General features: G+C 48.1%; 1 protein-coding gene across 1 annotated transcript; it reads left to right on the top strand.

Annotated features, from left to right (window-relative positions):
• Positions 1 to 1742: 1742 nt before the first annotated feature.
• Positions 1743 to 21706, top strand: IL17B (interleukin 17B). Its single transcript, XM_038771671.1, is given in 6 exon segments — positions 1743 to 1838; positions 5550 to 5680; positions 5746 to 6097; positions 6100 to 6120; positions 18125 to 18450; positions 21433 to 21706. Coding segments are annotated over 6 exon segments (1200 nt in total).
• The last annotated feature ends 4044 nt before the right edge of the window (positions 21707 to 25750 follow it).

The following is a 25750-nucleotide window of genomic DNA, read 5'->3' as shown; positions in this document are numbered from 1 at the left end:
ATCTCTCTCTCCATTAATGAAGCTGAAGAAGACCTATCAACAAGGAGCAAGAAGCATATTATACTCATTATTCCACCTGGCAGAAGGCAACGGCCTCTTTGGCTCTGCAGCTCTTACTCTCTGTCTCTTTTTCCTCTCTCCCCCTTTTTTCTCACCCTCTCCTTTCTCTTTGTTCCTCTCTCCTTCTCTTTGTCTTTCTCTCTTTTTTTCTCTCACCCCCCTTTTTCTCATCCTCTCTTTTCTTTCTGTTCCTCTTTTCTGTCTCTCTTTTTCTCTCTCCCCATTTTTTCACCGTTTTTCCTGTTCCTCTCCCTCTTTCTCTTTTCTGTCTCTTTTTCTCTCACCTCCTTTTTTCTCATCCTCTCTTTTCTCTCTGTTCCTCTCTCTTTTCTATCTTTTTCTCTCTCCCCCTTTTTTCTTGCCCTCTCTTTTCTGTTTCTCTTTCTCTTTATCTCTCTTTTCTGTCTCTCTTTTTCTCTCCCCATTTTTCTCACCCTCTCTTTTCTCTCTGTTCCTCTCTTTCTCATTGCCTTTCTCTCTTTTTCTCTCACCCCCTTTTTTCTCATCCTCTCTTTTCTATTTCTATCTCTCAGTCTCTTTTCTGTTTCTTTTTCTTTTTCTCCTTTTTTCTTCCTCTCTCCCTTTCTCCCTCTCTTTCTGTACTAATGAAGCTGAGGACCTTTCTACCAGAGGCACATTGCATTCATTATTCCACCTGGCAGAAGGCCTTCTGGAGTCCCCGTTAGCGACGCCACCTCACCTGGCCAGCCTGACTCAGACCCCTATTTTCCTAGGCTAAAAGTAAATAAGCAACTTGTTGTAACCAACGCAGACTGCATTCCCCTGGGCACACATCCCTATGACAGAGCACAATGAACCGCTTTCAGGACACACAAGAAGGGACTGTGTCATCTACTTCGGTTGCCCAAGAGGTCCAGAGATTTGGGTCCCCATTTCATAGACGGGAAATAGAGGCACTGGAGTAAACACCGAATAGGAGATGAGGATCAGGACTTTTACACAAAAGTAAATTAACCCAGCAGAGAAGGATCAGGGAACTCTAGGAGCCTAAAGGGTGAGTGCAAATCAGTAATTTGTATCGACGTTCAAAATGGTATTTGTTAAGCACTTGACTATATGCTAGGCACTGTACTAAGCACTGGGGTAGAAGCAAGCTAATTAGATTGGACATAGTCCCTGTCCCACATTGAGAGCATAGTCTTAAACCCCAATTTAATCACGATGGTTTTTGTTAAGCACTCACTGAGTGCCAAGCACTGTTCTAAGAGCTGGGGTAGATACAAGTGATTCAGGTTGTCCCACGTGGGGCTCACAGTTTTAATCCCCATTTTCCAGATGAGGTAACTGAGGCATAGAGAAGTCAAGTCACACAGATGAGGTCACTGAGGTCAAGAGAAGTGAAGTGACTTGCCCACGATCACAAAGCAGACAAGTGGCAGAACCAGGATGAGAACCCAGGTCCTCTGATTCCCAGGCCCATGCTCTAGCCACTTGGCCACGCTACTTACTGTGTGCAGAGCATCCTTAATCAGTCAAGAGTATGATACAGTAATGTTGATAGACATGATTCCTGCCCTTGAGGAGTTTACAGTCTAGTGTAAAATCTTGCCCTGGAACGGAGAGTGCAGGGAAAAGGATGTGAAGAGCAGATCTGCTCCAAAAAGCTCTCCACGGTGCCTGGCCTGTTTTAAGCATGAGCCATTGAGGACCCAGAAGGAGTCATGAGGAGCCATGAGGAGCCTCGAGGAGCCATGCCTGACCACTTGGCCCTCTGGGATTCTCCCAGCACACTAGCCCTGGAGAAAACCGAGACCGAGGTAGTTTGGTAATTGTCCTGAAGTCATAATAATGATAACTGTGGTATTTGTTAAGTGCTTACTATGTGCCAGGCACTGTACTAAGTGCTGGGAAGCAAATCGGGTTGGACACAGTCCCTGTCCTTCGTGGGGTTCCTCGTCTTCATCCCCATTTTACAGATGAGGTAACTGAAGGCCAGAGAAGTGAAGTGACTCGTCCGAGGCCATGCAGCGGACAAGTGGCAGAGCCGGGATTAGAACCCAGGTCCTTCTGATTTCCGGGCTTGCACTCAATCCACTCTGCCAGGCTGCTGGTCCCACTATACCCCAGCGTGCACTCGATCAATCAGTGGTATTTATTGAGCGTCTGGAAGACAGTACAATACAGCAGAGTTGGTAGACACATACCCTGTCCACAAAGAGCTAACAGACTAGAGAGGGAGACAGACGTTTAAAAAGTTACAGCTATGTACATAAGTGCTATGGGTCTGAGGGTGGAGTGAATATCTAGTGCGGAAAGGGGACAGATCCAGGCGGATAGGTGATGCAGAAAGGAGAGGAAGTAAGGGAAATGAGGGCTTAGTTGGCAAAGACCTCTTGGAGGAGATGTGATTTGAGAATGGCTTTGAAGGTGGGGACAGTCCAACCTACAACCTGTGCCTTGTTCTGGGCTCATGCCCTTCCTCCTGCATGGAACTCAATCAATCAATCAATCAATCATATTTATTGAGCGCTTACTGTGTGCAGAGCACGGTACTAAGCACTTGGGAAGTACAAGTTGGCAACACATAGAGACGGTCCCTACCCAACAGTGGGCTCACAGTCTAGAAAACTCCCTTCCCCCTTCATATCCAGAAGACCCCTGCTTGCCCCATCTTCAAAGCCCTTCTGAAATCACATCTCCTCTATGGGTCTTCCCTGATTAATCTCTCATCTCCCCACCCTAAATCCTCCCTAACACTTCAGCACTACTCTATCAAATAAGCCACAGTAATAATAATAATAATGATGGTATTTGTTAAGCGCTATGTGCCAAGCACTGTTCTAAGCACTGGGGTAGATCCAAGGTAATCAGGTTGCCCCACATGGGGCTCACAGTCTTCATCCTCATTTTACAGATGAGGTAACTGAGGCACAGAGAAGTTAAGTGGCTTGCCCAAAGTCCCACAGGAGCCAGGATTAGAACCCACATCCTCTGACTCCTAAACCCGTACTCTTTCTACTAAGCCACGCTGCTTCTCTACAACAACAGTAACAACAACGACAACAACTGTGGTTAAGTGCTTACTAAGTGCCAAGACAGTACTGCGTACTATGTGCTGGAACCATAGTCAAATACCTGTGCTTTGCATCTGTGAATCTATCTTTATAATCTATTGCTTCAGTTTACCTGAAGGTGAGAGGCTCAGTTTTTGGACATTTTGAATTTGAGAGGCAGTCAGGATATTCAGGTAGTGTCATCCTGGGGGCGGGGGGAGAAAAAGAGAGGTCAGCCCTGGAGCGGTAGATTTGGGAGTCATCCAGGTAGAGATGGTAGTTGAAGCTGTGGGAGTGAATGAATTCTCAAAGGGCCGGGGGGTAGATGGAAAATAGAAAGGAACCTAGGTTCCTGGAGGGCTTCCCATAGTTCGAGGGTGGGAGGCAGAGGAGGAGCTGATGTAAATCAGTGGCCAAAGAATTAGGAGAATCGGAAGAGGATGGTGTCAACAAAACCAAGGATAAGAATATCCAGGAGAAGGGGGTGGTCCACAGTGTCAAAAGCGGCTGAGAGGACTAGGAGGATTAAGATGACGTAGATGGGGTGTTCACTTATGAAACGGTGGGGTTGAGAGGAGGATTTTTTTCGGATAGAAGACACTCGGGCGTGTCTGAAAGCAGAGGCGAAGGAGCCATTGGCCAGTGAGCAGATGAAGATGGTGGCCAGGGAGGGAAAAAGAGTGGGCATAAATTGTTTTTGGGAGGAGGCCGGGAAGGATAAGAGACTGGATTTGGGTTGGAGGGCAGACGGGGGTTGTGGTGGGAGGCAACTGAGGAGATGAGATTGGTCTCGCTGGTTGGCGGCGGGCCGGGTCAGAAGTGGTCTCCTTAGGTGGACGACCCCAGCAGTCAGGAGGTTCTGTGCCCCTGCCACCATCATCTGGACTGAGGTGACCCCCCTCCCCTTCCCCGGCACTGTGGGCCAACCAGCGGATTCCATTTTAAAGGCCTCTGGTCTCCTCAGGGGATCTCTAAGCGCAAAGGGCTCTTTTCTCCATCTTCCCCGGAAACCGACCTACCCAAAGTGGTTTAGGGGCAGCCTTCCTTGTTCATTCATTCGATCGCATTTCATTCGATCGCATTTATTGAGTGCTTACTGGGTAGAGCACTGTACTAAGCACTTGGGAGAGTACGGTATCCCGGCTCCGCCACTTGTCAGCTGTGTGACCTTGGGCATGTCACTTCACTTCTCTGGGCCTCAGTTCCCTCATCTGTCAAATGGGGATGAAGACTGTGAGTCCCACGTGGGACAACCTGATGACCTTGTATCTACTTCAGCGCTTAGAACACTGCTTGGCACATAGTAAGCGCTTAACAAATACCATCATAATTATTGTTATTATTATTACAGTACAACGATAAACAGACGTGTTCCCTGCCCACAACGAGCTTCCAATCTGTGGGGGTGAGGGGAGATGGAGGTGGTTCCCCGCCCTTCGCCCCAGGGCAGCTGGGGTGACGCTAGCTCCGGGCCCATCTCCCTTCTGCGTCGTCGATGCCCTTGAACTTCTGACCTTCTGGCATTTGATATCCACCCCACAGCACTTGTGGATCTATCTATGAATTAGATATTATAAATTATTTATATTAATGTCTGTCTCCCCCTCTAGACCGTAAGCTCCTTGTGGGCAGGGAGTGTGTCTGTTATATTGTTGTATGTGATCTTCTGAATACAGTAAATGTTCAGTAACTACATTTGGCTGAGTGATGGACCTTCGGGTACTTCATATCCACCCTGTCAGCACTTTCATTCATTCAATCGTATTTATTGAGCGCTCACTGTGTGCAGAGCACTGCACTAAGCTCTTGGAAAGTACAATTCGGCAACAAATAGGGATAATCCCTGCCCACAACGGGCTCACAGTTTGGAAAGGGGGGAGACAGACATCAAAACAATATGTATAAATTATAAATCATTTATCTTAATGTCTGTCTCGCCCTCTAGACCGGAAGCTCGTGGTGGGCAGGACACCTGTCCAACATCTCAGTTGCTTGTACTGTATTCTCCCAAGCACTTAGCGCAGTGCCCCGCACGCAGTAAATACCACTGATGATGATGATGACGACGATGATGATAGAATCAGCCTCTTTGGACTGATTCTATTACTCCATTTATTTATTTATTTATTTTACTTGTACATATCTATTCTATTTATTTTATTTTGTTAGTATGTTTGGTTTTATTTTCTGTCTCCCCCTTTTAGACTGTGAGCCCACTGTTGGGTAGGGACTGTCTCTATATGTTGCCATCTTGTACTTCCCAAGTGCTTAGTACAGTGCTCTGCACACAGTAAACGCTCAATAAATATGATTGATTGATTGATTGATTGGACAAGAAGTTCAGACCTCCGACCGTATTCATCCATTCATTCATTCAATCGTATTTTTTGAGTGCTTACTGTGTGCAAAGCACCGTACTAAGAGCTTGTATCGTACATCGGGCCATCTCGGCTGGCTCATCGTGGCCTCCCCGAGGCCCTGGGCGCCTGTGGAGCGCCAGAACCACTGAACTCCTCCCCGATGAGGAAACAAGGCCACTTCTGCTGCTGGGAATCTCCGTCCCGAGTAAATGATCCCAGGACCCAGGCGGCAGCCAAAAATCTCCCGTGAAAGTTTGCTCTGAAACCACACCTTTCCAACCGGTCTCTCCTCCCCGCCCCGTTCCCTGCAGGTTTGAAAAGCAAACGAAGCTTATAATCTCAGCACATCGCGTGCGAGCAGGCAGCGTGGGGGTTGAGGAGGGGGCCGCGGGGCCGTGCCCACCAGCCGGGGCGGACCGCTACACTCCCGGCCCTGTCCTGCCATCAACACGCCTCTCCGCACCGAGGCCAGGTGAAGATGCCCACCCCCAAACCACACACATGCCCACCGTCATCATCCTGGGATGGGAAAGCCAGGATTGCCGACTGTTCACTTACCTCACTTCTTGTTTCTCTTTCGCTCGTCGCCTCGATCCATCCGGTTCCCTCCACACTGACCCTGAGACATCTCTCCAAGCCACCTTCCCGCGGACGGTCTCTCGAAAATGGACGGGTCTCACAATCTGGTAGGTACTTCGGTTCTTTCCTCGTTTGAAGCCCTGGGATGAATGCTTGTTCTCTCCATATCGACCGTGAGCCCGCTGTTGGGGAGGGACTGTCTCTATATGTTGCCAACTTGTACTTCCCAAGCACTTAGTACAGTGCTCTGCACACAGTAAGCGCTCAGTAAATACAATTGATTGATTGATTGACCGGTGACTGGATGTTTGCCTTGGAAACCCAAGTTGCTTCCTTTCGGAGCGATCCCCGTCCCCCTCCCATGTTCAGACCCCAGCTCGTTGTCTGTCTCCCCCTTCTAGACTGTGAGCCCGTTGTTGGGTAGAGACCGTCTATATATGTTGCCAACTTGTACTTCTCAAGCGCTTAGTACAGTGCTCTACACACAGTAAGCGCTCAATAAATACGATTGAATGAATGAATGAATGAATGAAAATGCCCAAGCCATTGAGTCAGAAGAACCTGGGTTCTAATCCCAGTTCTGCCTTTTGTCTGCTGTGCTACCTTGGACAAGTCAGTTAACTTCTCTGTGCTTCAGTTAGCTCATCTGTAAAATGGGGATAAGACTTGTGAACCCCATGTGAGGCATGGATTGTGTCCAACTCGATCAGCTTGTATCTAGACTGTAAGTCTTCTAGACTGAAGTGCTTAGTACAGTGCTCTGCACACAGTAAGTGCTCAATAAATATAATTGAATGAATGAATGCCCGATTTGGGTAGGGATTGTCTCTTTTGCTGAATTGTACTTTCCAAGTGCTTAGTACAGTATTCTGCACACAGTAAGCGCTCAGTAATACAACTGAATAAATGAATCTACCCTGGTACTTAGTACAGTGCCTTGCACATAGTAAGTGCTTATCAAATACAATTCTAAAAAAGCCAGAGTCGGTCAGTTAATTGTTTTATTGAGCTTTTACTGTGTGCAGTGCACTGTACTAAGTGCTTGGGAGAGTACAATATAACAGACACATTCCCTGCCCACAATGAATTTACAGTCTAGAGACAATGTAGAGCTGGGTTTGACAGTCCGGGGAAGAAATGGGTTCCTAGGAGCAGAAAGCCAGGGGCTTCTCAGCAGGCTGGAAAAGCGGGATTGAGGAGTCCTTTTCATCCCATTGAGTGAAAATCCCTCTTTCTCCCAAGGAAAAGGAGCCCTGGGGTCCAGGGCAGGACACGTCCGGGTGGCAGGAGCCGGACAACAGCCTGGGAAAGCTCTGATCAATCAATCAATCAATCAATCGTATTTATTGAGCGCTTACTGTGTGCAGAGCACTGTACTAAGCGCTTGGGAAGTACAAGATGGCAACATATAGAGACAGTCCCTACCCAACAGTGGGCTCCCATGGGAACGAAATGCAAGGATCATGTTGTCGGGAAGACTGAGCGTGTCAGAGCTTGGGACAGGAAAGAAAGAATCCCTTGGTTACATAAATCCAGGGGGAAAGGTATGCAGTCGTGGGACACTTAAGTAAATACCGTCTGACGTTTAGAGATCATCATCCGAGGATTTTTGAGTGCCCTTGGGCGGCAGAGCCCTGCTCCAGAGGCTGTAGCTTCTGGCCCCCCTCCCTAGGCCTGACTTTTTACTCTAAGCTGCCGGCCTCCCTCTTGGCTCGTTTTGAACGGGGACAGCTTTCAGGGCATCATCCGCACACGGCTCTTCCCGGTGATGATGGCGGGTAGGGATGGCAGCCTGTGGAGCCCAGGGTCTTGGAGACCGAGAAAGTGAAAGAGGTTTGAGGCGAGGAAGTGCTCGGAAGCCCCCAGCGTGGGCGACCTGCTCCAAAGCGTCAGGCTCCTTCTCCTAAATTCCTCAGGAGTCCTGTTTCCAAAGAACGCCGATGGAAGCAGCGATGGAAGAAGCTTATGAGAAGCAGCGTGGCTCAGGTTGTCCCACGGAGGGCTCACAGTTTTAATCCCCATTTTACAGATGAGGGAACTGAGGCCCAGAGAAGTGAAGTGACTTGACCAAAGTCACACGGCTGACAGTTGGCAGAGCCAGGATTTGAACCCATGACCTCTGGCTCCAAAGCCCAGGCTCTTTCCACCGAGCCACGCCGCTTCCCCAGCTGACAATTGTCAGCTGTGTGACTATGGGCAAGTCACTTCACTTCTCTGGGCCTCAGTTCCCTCATCTGGAAAATGGGGATGAAGACTGTGAGCCCCCTCCGTGGGAAAACCTGATTACCTTGTATCTACCCCAGTGCTTAGAACAGTGCTTTGCACACAGTAAGCGCTTAACAAATACCAACATTAAGTCCACTTCCCTGGGCCTAAGTTACCTCATCTGTAAAATGGGGATGAAGACTGTGAGCCCCCCTGTGGGACAACCTCAACACCTTGTAACCTCCCCAGCGCTTAGAACAGTGCTTTGCACATAGTAAGCACTTAATAAATGCCATCATTAATTAAGTGGCATCAAGGAATTATTATTAGTAGTAGTGATAATAACAATAATAACTGTGGTACTTGTTAAGTGCTTGCTGTGTGCCAGGCATTGCACTAAATGCTGGAGTAGATACAAGATACAAGATAATCAGGTCCCACATGGGGCTCCCCTTCTAAGTAGGAGGGAGCACAGGTACTGAATCCCAGCGTGGCTCAGTGGAAAGAGCACGGGCTTTGGAGTCAGAGGTCATGGGTTCGAATGCCGACTCCACCACATGTCTGCTGTGTGATCTTGGGCAAGTCACTTAACTTCTCTGGGTCTCAGTTACCTCATCTGTAAAATGGGGATGAAGACTGTGAGCCCCACATGGGACAAACTGATCACCCTGTATCCTCCCCAGCACTTAGAACAGTGCTTTGCACATAGTATGCGCTTAACAAATGCCAATTATTATTATTATTTTGTAGATGAGGGAACTGAGGCACAGAGGAGTGAAGTGGCCTGCCCTAGGTCACTCAGCATGTAAGTGGCAGACCTGACATTAGAATTCTATTTGTTCTGAAGATTTTGACACCCGTCAATCAATCAATCAATCAATCGTATTTATTGAGCGCTTACTATGTACAGAGCACTGTACTAAGCGCTTGGGAAGTACAAATTGGCATCACATAGAGACAGTCATGTCTCCATGTTCCCATGTTTTGTTTTGTTGTCTGTCTCCCCCTTCTAGACTGTGAGCCCATTGTTGATAGGACCATCTTTATATGTTGCCACCTTGAACTTCAAAAGCGCTTAGTCAGTGCTCTGCACACAGTAAGCGCTCAATAAATACGATTGAATGAATGAATTAGAACCCAGGTCTTGTGTCTCCCAGGCTCATGATCTTAATAATGATGGCATTTATTAAGCATACTATGTGCAAAGCACTGTTCTAAGTGCTGGGGAGGTTACAAGGTGATCAGGTTGTCCCACGGGGGGGCTCACAGTCTTCATCCCCATTTTACAGGTGAGGGAACTGAGGCCCAGAGAAGTGAAGTGACTTGCCCAAAGTCACACAGCTGACAATTGGCAGAGCCGGGATTTGAACCCGTGACCTCTGACTCCAAAGCCCGGGCTCTTTCCACTAGGCCACGCAGCAGGGATGTGGGAAGAGACAGAGATGTTGAAGGCATCAGAGACAGAGACGCTGTGTTGGTGAGCTGGCCCGCCTTACCTCCTTCCCCTCCCCACAGCACCTGTATATATGTATATATGTTTGTATGTATTTATTACTCTATTTATATATTTATTTTATTTGTACGTATTTATTCTATTTTTTTTATTTTGTTAATATGTTTTGTTTTGTTCTCTGTCTCCCCCTTCTAGACTGCGAGCCCGCTGTTGGGTAGGGACCGTCTCTATACGCTGCCAACTTGGACTTCCCAAGCGCTTAGTACAGTGCTCTGCACACAGTAAGCGCTCAATAAATAGGGGTGAATGAATGAATCGCCCTGTGCCAACCGGGACTCCTTTCTGAAGGGCTCCGGTTTACGGGAGGAGGGTGGAGAGGGCCATGTGGGCCATGGGTGGGTGAGATGCCAGAGCAGGAAGGAAAACAGGGCCTGGGGGAAGTTGGACTAGACGCTATCCGGAGGAGCGGTGGCCTGGTCTGGGGTTTGGCAGCCTGAAGTATTTATTACTCTATTTATTTATTTTATTTGTACATATTTATTCTATTTATTTTATTTTGTTAATATGTTTTGTTGTCTGTCTCCCCCTCCTAGACTGTGAGCCCACTGTTGGGTAGGGACCGTCTCTAGATGTTGCCAACTTGGACTTCCCAAGCGCTTAGTCCAGTGCTCTGCACACAGTAAGCGCTCAATAAATACAATTGATGATGATGATGATGATATTTATTCTATTCATTTTATTTTGTTAATATGTTTTGTTGTCTGTCTCCCTCTCCTAGACTGTGAGCCCACTGTTGGGTAGGGACCGTCTCTATATGTTGCCAACTTGGACTTCCCAAGCTCTTAGTCCAGTGCTCTGCACACGGTAAGTGCTCAATAAATACGACTGATGATGATGATGATGATATTTATTCTATTTATTTTATTTTGTTAATATGTTTTGTTGTCTGTTTCCCCCTTCTAGACTGTGAGCCCACTGTTGGGTAGGGACTGTCTCTAGATGTTGCCAACTTGGACTTCCTAAGCGCTTAGTCCAGTGCTCTGCACACAGTAAGCACTCAATAAGTACGATTGGATGAATGAATGAATGAATGAATGAATGAATGAATGAATGAATGAATGAGGAGAGAGAAACCAGCTCCTCATTTGGGGTGGTTTCTGGTTTAAGATGCTGGGCTGCGGGCTGGGGGGGACGCGGAGGAAAGGAAGAAACCCAAGGAAAGAAGAAACCCAGCAAGGCTCTGGTGGCCCTGCAGAGTGGCCAGAGTCATTTTGGGGAGAGCTCAGGGGAAACTGAGGCGGGTGGGGGGAGTTGAGTAAGGGAGGATGAAACGGATGCCTGTGGTTGGCCTGGAACAGAGTGCCTGGCTCCTTGGCCCTGCTCATTCATTCATTTCAATCGTATTTATTGAGCGCTTACTGCCGCTAACCTCCTCACAGTACCTCGTTCTCGCCTGTCCCGCCGTCAACCCTCAGCCCACGTCCTTCCCCTGGCCTGGAATTTTATTTATTTATTTTATTTTGTTAGTATGTTTGGTTTTGTTCTCTGTCTCCCCCTTTTAGACTGTGAGCCCACTGCTGGGTAGGGACTGTCTCTATATGTTACCAACTTGTACTTCCCAAGTGCTTAGTACAGTGCTCTGCACACAGTAAGCACTCAATAAATACAATTGATGATGATGATGATGATGATGATGGAATGCCCTCCCTCCACACATAATAAATGTTATTATTATTATTATCCGCCAAGCTAGCTTTCTTCCTCCCTACAAACCCCTACTGAGAGCTCACCTCCTCCAGGAGGCCTTCCCACACTGAGCCCCCTTTTTCCTCTCCTCCTCCCCATCCCCCCGCCCTACCTCCTTCCCCTCCCCACAGCACCTGTATATATATATATTTGTACAGATTTATTACTGTATTTATTTTACTTGTCCATATTTAGTATTCTATTTATTTTGTTAATGATGTGCATCTAGCTTTAATTCTATTTGTTCTGACGGCTTTGACAGCTGTCTACACCTCTTGTTTTGTTGTCTGTCTCCCCCTTCTAGACTGTGAGCCCGTTATTGGGTAGGGACCGTCTCTATTTATTTCACTTGTACATATTTACTATTCTATTTATTTTGTGAATGATGTGCATCTAGCTTTAATTCTATTTGTTCTTTGACACCTGTCTACACGTCTTGTTTTGTTGTCTGTCTCCCCCTTCTAGACTGTGAGCCCGTTATTGGGTAGGGACCGACTCTATTTATTTCACTTGTACGTATTTACTATTCTATTTATTTTGTGAATGATGTGCATCTAGCTTTAATTCTATTTGTTCTGACGACTCTGACACCTGTCTACGCGTCTTGTTTTGTTGTCTGTCTCCCCCTTCTAGACTGTGAGCCCGTTATTTGGTAGGGACCGACTCTATTTATTTTACTTGTCCATATTTACTATTCTATTTATTTTGTGAATGATGTGCATCTCGCTTTAATTCTATTTGTTCTGACGACTTTGACACCTGTCTACACGTCTTGTTTTGTTGTCTGTCTCCCCCTTCTAACTGTGAGCCCGTTATCGGGTAGGGACCATCTCTATTTATTTTACTTGTCCATATTTACTATTCGATTTATTTTGTGAATGATGTGCATCTCGCTTTAATTCTATTTGTTCTGACGACTTTGACACCTGTCTACGCGTCTTGTTTTGTTGTCTGTCTCCCCCTTCTAGACTGTGAGCCCGTTATTTGGTAGGGACCGACTCTATTTATTTTACTTGTCCATATTTACTATTCTATTTATTTTGTGAATGATGTGCATCTCGCTTTAATTCTATTTGTTCTGACGACTTTGACACCTGTCTACACGTCTTGTTTTGTTGTCTGTCTCCCCCTTCTAACTGTGAGCCCGTTATCGGGTAGGGACCATCTCTATTTATTTTACTTGTCCATATTTACTATTCGATTTATTTTGTGAATGATGTGCATCTCGCTTTAATTCTATTTGTTCTGTCGACTTTGACACCTGTCTACACGTCTTGTTTTGTTGTCTGTCTCCCCCTTCTAGACAGCGAGCCCGTTATCGGGTAGGGACCGACTCTATTTATTTTACTTGTCCATATTTACTATTCTATTTATTTTGTGAATGATGTGCATCTCGCTTTAATTCTATTTGTTTTGACGACTTTGACACCTGTCTACATGTCTTATTTTGTTGTCTGTCTCCCCCTTCTAGACTGTGAGCCCGTTATCGGGTAGGGACCATCTCTATTTATTTTACTTGTCCATATTTACTATTCGATTTATTTTGTGAATGATGTGCATCTCGCTTTAATTCTATTTGTTCTGACGACTTTGACACCTGTCTACGCGTCTTGTTTTGTTGTCTGTCTCCCCCTTCTAGACTGTGAGCCCGTTATTTGGTAGGGACCGACTCTATTTATTTTACTTGTCCATATTTACTATTCTATTTATTTTGTGAATGATGTGCATCTCGCTTTAATTCTATTTGTTCTGACGACTTTGACACCTGTCTACACGTCTTATTTTGTTGTCTGTCTCCCCCTTCTAGACAGCGAGCCCGTTATCGGGTAGGGACCGACTCTATTTATTTTACTTGTCCATATTTACTATTCTATTTATTTTGTGAATGATGTGCATCTCGCTTTAATTCTATTTGTTCTGACGACTTTGACACCTGTCTCCATGTCTTGTTTAGTTGTCTGTCTCCCCCTTCTAGACTGTGAGCCCGCTGTTGGGTAGGGACCGTCTCTATATGTTGCCGACTTGGACTTCCCAAGCGCTTAGTCCAGTGCTCTGCACACAGTAAGCGCTCAATAAATACGATTGAATGAATGAATGAGTGTGTGCAGAGCACTCAGCCTCCCACTTCCATCAAGGCCCCAAGGGATGGCAGGAGGGGAGACTCCTGATCCCTGGGATGCTTCTGAGGCTGTTTGACCTTCTGCCTGTCCTGTATTCATTCAATCGTATGTATTGAGCGCTTACTGTGTGCAGAGCACTGTACTAAGCACTTGGAAATAAACAGTGCCATTTCCCTGTAAGGGAACAACATCCACCGCTTAGAACAGTGCTCAGCACATAGTAAGCACTTAATAATAATAATAATAATAATAATAACAATGGCATTTATTAAGCGCTTACTATGTTCAAAGCACTGCTCTAAGCACAGGGGAGGTTACAAGGTGATCAGGTTGTCCCATGTGGGGCTCACAGTCTTAATCCCCATTTTACAGATGAGGTAACTGAGGCCCAGAGAATAATAATAATAATGATGATGGCATTTGTTAAGCGCTTACTATGTGCAAAGCACTGTTCTAAGCGCTGGGGAAGATACAAGGTGTTCAGATTGTCCCACGTGGGGCTCACATCCCCATTTTACAGATGAGGTGGGGCTCACAGTCTTCATCCCCATTTTACAGATGAGGTAACTGAGGTGCAGAGAAGTGAAGTGACTTGCCCAAAGTCACACAGCTGGCAATTGGCGGAGCCAGGATTTGAACCCATGACCTCTGACTCCAAAGCCCATGCTCTTTCCACTGAGCCACACTGCCACCGTAATAATAATAATAATAATAATTATTATTATTGTTATTATTATTATTATTATTATTAACAGCCAGACTGTAAGCTCCTCAAGGGCAGGGAGCACTTCAGCCAACTCCATTGATCTCTCCCTATCAGAAGGACCTGGATTCTAGTCCCAGCTCTGCCACTTGTCTGCTGTGTGACTTTGGGCAAGTCACTTGACTTCTCTGTGCCTCAGTTATGTCATCTGTAAAATGGGGATTAAGTCTCTGAGCACCATGTGGGATAAGGACTGCGTCCAAACTGATTACCTTGTATCTACCCCAGTGCTTAGAACGGTGCCCGGCACATAGTAAGTGCTTAACAAATACCATTAAAAAATCAATCAATTGTATTTATTGAGCGCTGTGTGAAGGGCACTGAGCTAAGTGCTTGGGAGAGTATAGCACAAGTGTGGCTCAGTGGAAAAGAGCCAGGGCTTTGGAGTCAGAGGTCATGGGTTCAAATCCCGACTCCACCAAATGTCAGCCATGTGACTCTGGGCAAGTCACTTCACTTCTCTGGGCCTCAGTTCCCTCATCTGTAAAATGGGGATTAAGACCGTCCCTGTGGGACAACTTAATCACCTTGTTACCTCCCCAGCGCTTAGAACAGTGCTTTGCACATAGTAATTGCTTAATAAATGTCATTATTATTATTATTACAACAATGACACACACACACACACACACACACACAGAAGCAGCGTGGATCAATGAAAAGAGCATGGGTTCAAATCCTGGTTCTGCCAATTGCCAGCTGTGTGACCGTGGGCAAGTCACAACTTCTCTGTGCTCAGTTACCTCATCTGTAAAATGGGGATTAAGACTGTGAGCCCCACGTGGGACAACATGATCACCTTGTCTCTGCCCCAGTGCTTAGAACAGTGCTTTGCACATAGTAAGCACTTAACAACTGTCATTATCATTATTATTATTCCCTGCCCATAACGAGCATGGTCCCAAGCGTGCTCAGTTCAGTGCTCTACACACAGTAAGCACTCAGTAAATACCACTGGTCATGGGTACAAATCAGAGAAGCAGTGTGGCTAAGTGGAAAGAGCCCGGGCTTTGGAGTCGGAGGTCATGGGTTCGAATCCTGGCTCTGCCAATTGTCGGCTGTGTGACTTTGGGCAAGTCACTTCACTTCTCTGGGCCTCAGTTACCTCATCTGGAAAATGGGGATTAAGACTGTGAGCCCCCAAGGGACAACCTGATCACCTTGTCACCTCCCCAGAGTTTAGAACAGTGCTTTGCACATAGTAAGTGCTTAACAAATGCCATCATCATTATTATTATTTTTCCCTGCCCATAATGAGCATGCTCCCAAGCGTGCTCAGTTCAGTGCTCTACACACAGTAAGCACTCAGTAAATACCACTGGTCATGGGTTCAAATCCCAGCTCTGCCAATTGTCAGCTGTGTGACTTTGAGCAAATCACTTCACTTCTCTACGCCTCAGTTACCTCGTTTGTAAAATGAGGATTAAGACTGTAAGCCCCCCTGTGGGACAACCTGATCACCTTGTAACCTTCCCAGCGCTTAGAACAGTGCTTTGCAAGTAGTAAGCTCTTAATAAATGCCATTATTATTATTATTGTAACCTCCCCAGCACTTAGAACAGTGCTTTGCACATAGTAAGCGCTTAATAAATGCCATTATTATTATTATTTTTATTGTAACCTCCCCAGTGCTTAGAACAGTGCTTTACACATAGTAAGTGCTTAAAAATGCCATTATTATTATTATTATTATTATTATTATTATTGTAACCTCCCCAGCGCTTAGAACAGTGCTTTACACATAGTAAGTGCTTAATAAATGCCATTATTATTATTGTTATTGTAACCTCCCCAGCGCTTAGAACAGTGCTTTACACATAGTAAGTGCTTAAAAATGCCATTATTATTATTATTATTATTATTGTTATTATTATTATTATTGTAACCTCCCCGGCGCTTAGAACAGTGCTTTACACATAGTAAGTGCTTAATAAATGCCATTATTATTATTGTTATTGTAACCTCCCCAGCGCTTAGAACAGTGTTTTGCACATAGTATGCGCTTAATAAATGCCATTATTATTATTATTGTAACCTCCCCAGCGCTTAGAACAGTGCTTTACACATAGTAAGCGCTTAATAAATGCCATTATTATGATTATGATTATTATTACTATTGTAACCTCCCCAGGGCTTAGAACAGTGCTTTGCACATAGTAAGCGCTTAAGGGAAGGAGCGTGACTCAGTGGAAAGAGCCGGGCTTTGGAATCAGAGGTCATGCGTTCGAATCCCGACTCCGCCACATGTCTGCTGTGTGACCTTGGGCAAGTCACTTAAATTCTCTGAGCCTCAGTTCCCTCATCTGTAAAATGGGGATTGAGACTGTGAGCCCCACGTAGGACAACTTGATCACCTTGTATCCCCCCAGCGCTTAGAACAGTGCTGTGCACATAGTAAGCGCTTAATAAATGCCATCATTATTGAGAAGCAGCGTGGCTCAGTGGAAAGAGCGCAGGCTTTGGAGTCAGAGGTCACGGGTTCAAATCCCGGCTCTGCCAGTTGTCAGCTGTGTGACTCTGGGCAAGTTGCTTCACTTCTCTGTGCCTCAGTTACCTCCCCTGTAAAATGGGGATGAAGACTGTGAGCCCCACGTGGGACAATCTGATCACCTTGTATCCTCCCCAGCGCTTAGAACAGTGCTTTGCACATAGTAAGTGCTTAATAAATGCTATTATTATTACTATTATCATTATTATTATTATTATTAAAAATGCCATGATTATTATAACCACTGATTGATTGACTGGGCACGGGCCACAATCCGGGGTTTAGCGAGAACCAGCTTAGAGTCCGGCGGTCTCTGAGTAGGGACCGTCCTCTATAGGTTGCCAACTTGTACTTCCCAAGCGCTTAGTACAGTGCTCTGCACACAGTAAGCGCTTAATACGCTTACTGTACTGCCACGTCCTCCCCCGGGCCTGGAATGCCCTCCCTCTGCCCATCCGCCAAGCTAGCTCTCTTCCTCCCTTCAAGGCCCTGCTGAGAGCTCACCTCCTCCAGGAGGCCTTCCCGGACTCAGCCCCTTCCTTCCTCTCCCCCTCTTCCCCCTCCCCATCCCCCCCGCCTTACCTCCTTCCCTTCCCCACAGCACCTGTATCTATGTATATATGTTTGTACATATTCATTACTCTATTTATTTATTTATGTTACTTGTACATATCTATTCTATTTATTTTATTTTGTTAGTATGTTTGGTTTTGTTCCATCTCCCCCTTCTAGACTGTGAGCCCGCTCTTGGGTAGGGACTGTCTCCATGTGTTGCCGACTTGTACTTCCCAAGCGCTTAGTACAGTGCTCTGCACACAGTAAGCACTCAATAAATACGATTGATTGATTGATTGAGAGCTCACCTCCTCCAGGAGGCCTTCCCACACTGAGCCCCTTTCCTTCCTCTCCCCCTCGTCCCCCTCTCCATCCCCCCCATCTTACCTCCTTCCCTTCCCCACAGCACCTGTATATATGTTTGTACATATTTATTACTCTATTTTACTTGTCCATATCTATTCCATTTATTTTATTTTGTTAGTATGTTTGGTTTTGTTCTCTGTCTCCCCCTTTTAGACTGTGGGCCCACTGGTGGGTAGGGACCGTCTCTAGATGTTGCCAACTTGGACTTCCCAAGCGCTTAATCCCGTGCTCTGCACACAGTAAGCGCTCAATAAATACGATTGATTGATTGATTGATTGCTGGGTCACACGTTGTCCGCACACAGTAAGCGCTTAATAAATACGATTGATGATTGATTGCTGGGTGCAAGCGCTTAATAAATACGATTAATGATGGATTGCTGGGTGACAGGCTGTCCTTGATGCCCCCCCTCAGCTCGTCCTCATCCTGGTCTTCGTCGCCCTGATGGTGGTCACCCCTGGGGAGCCAAGGGAACGTGGCAAGGGGGCGAAGGGCAAGAGGAAGGGGGTTTCCAGGCCCAAGGCCTTGTCCCCGGAAAATCACAGACCGTCGCTCGACCTGGTCCAGAGGATGAACCTGGCAGGGGAGAGGACCTACGCCCTGCCGGAAGACTACGACCGGAGCATTCAGGAGATGGTGACGCAGCTGAGGAACGGCTCCGACCTCGCCAGGAACAAATGCGAAGTCAACTTGCAGCTGTGGCTGTCCAACAAGCGCAGCCTGTCCCCTTGGGCCTACAGGTAAGTCGAGGCTGGGTCCCCTCCCGGGCATCTGGGGGCTCAAGGGAGGAGAGAAGAGCTTGGGGTGCCCCAATTTGTTAAGCGCTTACTGTGCGCCAAGCACCGTACTAAGGGCTGGGGGAGAAGCAGCGTGGCTCGGTGGAAAGAGCCCGGGCTTTGGAGTCGGAGGTCATGGGTTCGAATCCCGGCTCCGCCACTTCATCATCATCAATCGTATTTGTTGAGCGCTTGCTATGTGCAGAGCACTGTACTAAGCGCTTGGGAAGTACAAATTGGCAACACGTAGAGACGGTCCCTACCCAACAGTGGGCTCACGGTCTAAAAGGGGGAGACAGAGAACAAAACCAAACATACTAACAAAATAAAATAAATAGAATAGATATGTACAAGTAAAATAAATAAATAAATAGAGTAATAAATATGTACAAACATATATACAGGTACTTGTCAGTTGTGTGACTTTGGGCAAGTCACTTCACTTCTCCATGCCTCAGTTGCCTCATCTGTAAAATGGGGATGAAGACTGTGAGCCCTCCGTGGGACAACCTGATCACCTTGTAACCATCCCAGCGCTTAGAACAGTGCTTTGCACATAGTAAGCGCTCAATAAATGCCAAAAAAAAAAAAAAATCCCGGCTCTGCCAATTGTCAGCTCGGTGACTTTGGGCAAGTCACTTCACTTCTCTGGGCCTCAGTTTCCTTGTCTGTAAAATGGGGATGAAGACTGTGAGCCCCACGTGGGACAACATGATCACCTTGTAACCTCGCAAGCGCTTAGAACAGTGCTCTGCACATAGTAAGCGCTTAATAAATGCCATCATTATTATACAAGATAACTGGGTCCCAAATAGTGCTCACACTCTAAGTAGGAGGGAGAAGAGGTATTGAATCCCCATTTTAATAATAATAATAATGACAGTCTTCATCCCCATTTTCCAGATGAGGTAATTGAGGCGCAGAGAAGTGAAGTGACTTGCCCAAAGTCACCCAGCTGACAATTGGCAGAGCTGGGATTTGAACCCATGGCCTCTGACTCCAAAGCCCGGGCTCTTTCCACTGAGCCACGCTGCCTGTGAGTCCCGCTTGGGACAACCTGATCACCTTGTAACCTCCCCAGCGTTTAGAACAGTGCTTGGCACATAGTAAGCGCTTAATAAATGCCATTATTATTATTATTATTATTATTATTATACCCTAGAAGGAAAAGCAGTGTCCCTGTCATCAAGGATCTAGGGGGTCACCGAGGGGATGGTTCTGAGGTCTTCCCCGGCCTCCAGTTAGGACAGAGTCAGTCCAGCAGTGAGTTCACCCCAACCCCAGGATGATTCATTGCATTCATTCATTTGTATTTCTTAATAATAATAATAATAATAATAATAATAATAATAATGACATTTATTAAGTGCTTACTATGCACAAAGCACTGTTCTAAGTGCTGGGGAGGTTACAATGTGATCAGGTTGTCCCATGGGGGGCTCACAGTCTTAATCCCCATTTTCCAGATGAGGTAACTGAGGCGCAGAGAAGTGAAGTGACTTGCCCAAAGTCACACAGCTGACAATTGACAGAGCCGGGATTTGAACCCATGGCCTCTGACTCCAAAGCCCGGGCTCTTTCCACTGAGCCACGCTGCCTGTGAGTCCCGCTTGGGACAACCTGATCACCTTGTAACCTCCCCAGCATTTAGAACAGTGCTTTGCACATAGTAAGCACTTAATAAACGCTATATTATTATTATTATTATTATTATACCCTAGAGGGAAAAGCAGTGTCCCTGTTGTCAAGGACCTAGGGGGTCACTGAGGGGATGGTTCTGAGGTCTTCCCCCACCTCCAGTTAGGACAGAGTCAGTCCAGCAGTAAGCTCACCCCAACCCCAGGATGATTCATTGCATTCATTCATTCGTATTTCTCAATAATAATAATGGCATTTATTAAGTACTTACTATGTGCAAAGCACTGTTCTAAGCACCGGGGAGGTTACAAAGTGATCAGGTTGTCCCACGGGGGGCTCACAGTCTTAATCCCCATTTTCCAGAGGAGGTAACTGAGGCCCAGAGAAGTGAAGCGATTTGCCCAAAGTCACACAGCTGACAAGTGGTGGAGCCAGGATTTGAACCCATGACCTTTGACTCCAAAGCCCGGGCTCTTTCCACTGAGCCACACTTTGTTTACTGTGTGCAGAGCACTGGACTAAGTGCTTGGGAAGTCCGAGTCAGCCACAGATAGAGACAGTCCCTACCCAACGACGGGCTCACAGTCTAGAAGTACCCCGTGAATCCAGGGCGGATTTGGGGGGATTTCTGTCCAGATTTTACACACTCTTACCCACTCACGTACCTCCTTTTACACCCACCTCCATTCATTCAATCGTATTTATTGAGCGCTTACTGTGTGCAGAGCTCTGTACTAAGCGCTTGGGAAGTCCAAGGCAACATATAGAGACGGTACCTACCCAACAGTGGGCTCACAGTCGAGTAGTACGGCAGCCCCTGTGAATCTAGGGGGGATTTCTGTCCAGATTTTACACACTCTTACCCACTCACATCCCTCCTTTTACACCCACCTCTATTCATTCATTCAGTCGTATTTACTGAGCGCTTACTGTGTGCAGAGCCCTGTACTAAGCGCTTGGTAAGTCCAAGTTGGCAACCTATAGAGACGGTCCTTACCCAACAGTGGGCTCACAGTCTAGAAGTACGGCAGCCCCTGTGAATCTAGGGGGGATTTCTGTCCAGATTTTACACACTCTTACCCACCACATACCTCCTTTTACACCTACCTCTACACACTCCCCCTTTTATACACAAACACACACACACAGCCATTTAATAATGATGGTATCTGTTAAGCGCTTCCTACGTGATTGGGCTCGTCCATCCCAGGATATTGAAGCTGGGAGGGTGTGGGGGTGGAAGGGGCAGCGAGCAAACCGCCCCCTGCCACGCTCTCTCCCCCTCCACCCCGGTTCCCACCGGCGCAGCATAAACCACGACCCCGGCCGCATCCCCGCGGACCTTCCCGAGGCCCGCTGCCTGTGCCACGGCTGCATCAACCCCTTCACCCGGCAGGAAGACCGCTCCATGGTGAGCGTCCCCATCTACAGCAAGATTCCCGTCCGGCGTCGGCTCTGCCAGGCCCCTCGGGGGGCAGGGGCGGCCCCGGCTCAGGCCCAGAGGAAGCGGCCCCGGCCCTGTCGCAGGGAACTCCAGACCGTCATGGAGACCGTCGCCGTGGGCTGCACCTGCATCTTCTGAGAGCCGCCGTCCCCCCACACCACCCCACCCCAGCTCCCCATCCGTCCGCTCCGACTCTTAGCTCTGATGGAGGCGGGATGGACGGAAGCTGGGGAATGGCCACTCTCGGCATTAGCCCGACGGGGGGAAATACCATAGGAGCGGCCCAAAAAACTCTCCAACAGGCCGCACACCAGCCCCTGAGGGTGGGCACTTAGATCGGGAGGGTGAGGGTGTCTGCTTGTCCCTGGTCCTCAGACCATCCCCACACTAGAGACCCCGGAGAGGCCAGGAAGGATCAAGGACTCATTGGTGGCCACCCATTCCAACAGCACCTAAAGTTTACCCTTAATAATAATAATAGCATTTATTAAGCGCTGGGGACGTTACAAGGTGATGAGGTTGTCCCATCATCTGTTTCGTGTTGTATTTTAATGATAATGATGGCATTTGTTAAGCGCTTACTATGTGCAGAGCACCGTTCTAAGCGCTGGGGAGGTTACAAGGTGATCAGGCTGTCTCGGGGTGGGGCTCACAGGCTTAATCCCCATTTTACAGATGAGGCCCAGAGAAGTGAAGTGACTTGCCCAAAGTCACCCAGCTGATGAGTGGTGGAGCCAGGATTTGAACCCATGACCTCTGACTCCAAACCGGGCTCTTTCCACTGAGCCACGCTGCTTCTCTGCGTGGCTTAAACCCAGACTAGCCCACCGAGCTCCACCGTCCTGGGAATGGTTTGGCTAGCCCCCCAAGAATCAGAGAAGCTGCTTTTTTCCCCGATCCAGGCTGGCACAGCGGGGCTAGGCTGGTGCCAGGGCTGGGGAGATGCCAGGGCCGAGGGAGAGCCCGTGGGAAGGGCCCTGCTGTGTGTCTCACGACTGCCAGTCCTCACAGAACCAGACTGAACAGCAGTGGCAAGGGACGGCCCTCCTGACCGGTTTGGGCTCGGAGTGGGGCTCAGGAAGATCCCACAGTAGCAGCCGCTGGCAGGAGAGAGGGAAATACTCACTGGGAAAGGAAGTTGGGGAGAGAGAGGCATGCAGGCCTCCCAGAAGAGAGAGGCCTGCACCTTGTTGGGAGGGAAATCTGGGAGAAAGGGAAGAGAGACTGAGAAGCCTGGAAAAACCAGGCCCCCGGGTTCGGTCATTGTCCATCATCTGTGCTCTGCCACTATCCTGGCCGAGCCACGTATGAGAGCCACAAATGTGCTGAGAACGAGCAGCCTTTTAGACTGTGAGCCCACTGTTGGGAAGGGACTGTATATGTTGCCAACTTGTACTTCCCAAGCGCTTAGTACAGTGCTCTGCACACAGTAAGCGCTCAATAAACACGATTGATGATGATGGTGCCCTCCTCTTTCTGAGCTGGGAGGATGCTTTGGCCAATAAAAGAAACCCCAGGAGCTCAGGGCACTAGGGCCAGAATTAAGAACCGAGGGACAGGGTCCCAAATGCAGAGGCAGTCAGTGGAGGCCCGTCGCTAGTGGCCTGTAGCTGCTGATCCCTCAGTGAAAGACCCTGGGGCAGAGGGAAGGGAAAAAACTCTTTCATTTCAGTGGCCACTGCTGTTGGGCCAGGGCTTCTTCAAGGCTCTGCTTATCCAACTCCCAGAATGTTCCCCTCCATGGGAAAGGTCACCAGAGCCCACAGGGTCCCAGGCAGGTCCACATCGTCCCCGCCTCGGACCCCATCACCACAGCAGCAAAGAGACCCAGGCCTCAACCCCTCCCCACAGCCTCCCCTCACTAAATGCCCCAGAAACAACAGCCCCCCCCAAGTCCAGGCTCGGGCCTACCCAAGCCCACGTTCAGCACCCAGAATCCACCTCCCTTAGCTATATAAATTTAGGCCCCAGCCTTTTTTGGGATTGTTTGCCGGCCTAGGTCCGGCCTGAAGGCCCAAGCCTCCCACGCTCTGACTCCCTCTCCCGTAACTCCGGCACAGAAAGTTAGGCAGCTAGATTTCCTTCCCCTTCCCCTAATCAAGCTTCAGCTGCAGGCTAGACTGCACAGGACCCAGGGGCACCATCCCCTCCACCTACCTGTGGGCTCACCTGACATCAGCGGGATCCGTTCCCCACTTCAAGACCCCCGTGGCACAAGGAGAAGCAGCCGCGTCCCCCTTCAGAGACCAGAGCCAACTCCATCCCTCCTTGGAGCGCCGCCCGGGCAGGGAATGTCTGGAGAAACATCTGTTTCTGGCCGAGCACAGAAGCTGTTGGTGTCACCAGCTGCTGCTCTGCCTGTCCCCTGCGCCCCGCCGCCACCTGCTCTGAGGTCTCCCCCTTCTAGACTGTGAGCCCACTGTTGGATAGGGAGCGTCTCTATATGTTGCCAACCTGGGCTTCCCAAGCGCTTAGTACAGTGCTCTGCACACAGTAAGTGCTCAATAAATACGATTGAATGAATGAATGAATGAATGAGGGTGCCCGGAGCGGATGTGGTACCGACAACTAGGCTTCCATTACTCTCCCCCTCCCATTCTGTCTGGTGGTATTCTTTCCCCGCCGGAAAATAAAATCTGCGCGCCAACCCACCATGGTCCTGGCCCACAGTCCCATGCCTACTTCTGCTTGCATCATTCATTCATTCAATCATATTTATTGAGCGCTTACTGTGTGCACAGCACCGTACTAAGCGCATCAAGAGTGCAAGGGAGGGGGACAGGGGCCCCATGCTGAGCCGGGGTGGCCACAGCGTTGACAGTCAGCAGACCAGGCACTGTTGCACCCTCTGGGCATAGATGCCCGGGGAAGACGCCGCCCTAACCCTCTCCTGCCTGAGCCACGATCAGGGGTTTCCCTGGGCCTCTTTAAGCAGGTGAGAGGAGGATCTCGGCCATCTACCTGTCCCCGGAGCTGGTGTAGGCCCGGTAAGTTTTTTCACTCGCGTGAGAAATCCCCAACTCCCATCCAAGGGCTTGCCTAGCCAACCCAGCAATGACAGAAATGGGGAGCCTCGCCATGGGGAGCTACAGCTTCAGCAACCCAGCTCTATTTGGCCTAAAGCTGAGCTTTTACAGTTGAGGAAACTGAGGCACGGAGAAGTTGACTTGTCTAAGGTCACACAGCAGGTAAATGGCAGAGACGGGATTAGAACCTGTGTTCTTTCCGCTAGGCCATGCTGCTTCCCTATTTATTAGTTCCTTTGGCCAGCCTATAATAATGATGGCATTTATTGAGCACTTACTACGTGCAAAGCACTGTTCTAAGCGCTGGGGAGGTTACAAGGTGACGAGGTTGTCCCATCAACTGTTCACTGCATTTTAATAATAATGATGGCATCTGTTAGTGCTTACTAGGTGCCAAGCACTGTCCTAAGCGCTGGGGTGGGGATGCTTCCCTATTTATTAGTTCATTTGGCCAGCCTATAATAATGATGGCATTTACTGAGCGCTTACTATGTGCAAAGCACTGTTCTAAGCGCTGGGGAGGTTACAAGGTGATGAGGTTGTCCCATCAACTGTTCATTGTTGTATTTTAATAATAATGATGGCATCTAAGTGCTTACTATGTGCCAAGCACTGTTCTAAGCGCTGGGGTGGGGATACAAGATGATCAGGTTGCCCCACGTGGGGCTCACAGTCTTAATCCCCATTTTACAGATGAGGTAACTGAGGCACGGAGAAGTCGAGAGACTTGCCCAAAGTCACACAGCTGACAATTGGCGGAGCCGGGATTTGAACCCATGTCCTCTGACTCCAAAGCCCGGGCTCAATTTTCAATGAGCCACGCTGCTTCTCTAGAGCAGTTGAGTTCCTTTGTGCTGTGCACAGGAAGGACTGCTTGCTTTTTGTGGCTTGGGCAAGTCTGTGCTAGGAAATTCGAAAAATGATCTAATTCAGCATCACTGTAGGAAGAAAGTTAGACTCAAAAACCCTACCCACTGATGTCATCCAAAAACCTAACTCCACTGAGAACGGTTTGTATCTAATCACTCTAGCCCTGATCAGGCTTGCCCTGAGGAGTTGCCACCCGTTCCTTACTGGGCACCAGCCGGCCTTCACCTCCCACCCACACAGAGGGTGGCACACAATAATAACAATAATAATAATAATGGCATTTGTT

Source organism: Tachyglossus aculeatus, chromosome X1, assembly GCF_015852505.1.
Source record: "Tachyglossus aculeatus isolate mTacAcu1 chromosome X1, mTacAcu1.pri, whole genome shotgun sequence".
In the NCBI taxonomy this organism is placed as follows: domain Eukaryota; kingdom Metazoa; phylum Chordata; class Mammalia; order Monotremata; family Tachyglossidae; genus Tachyglossus; species Tachyglossus aculeatus.
Note: the sequence above shows the minus strand (reverse complement) of the source record. Positions and strands in the feature narration are given on the sequence as shown.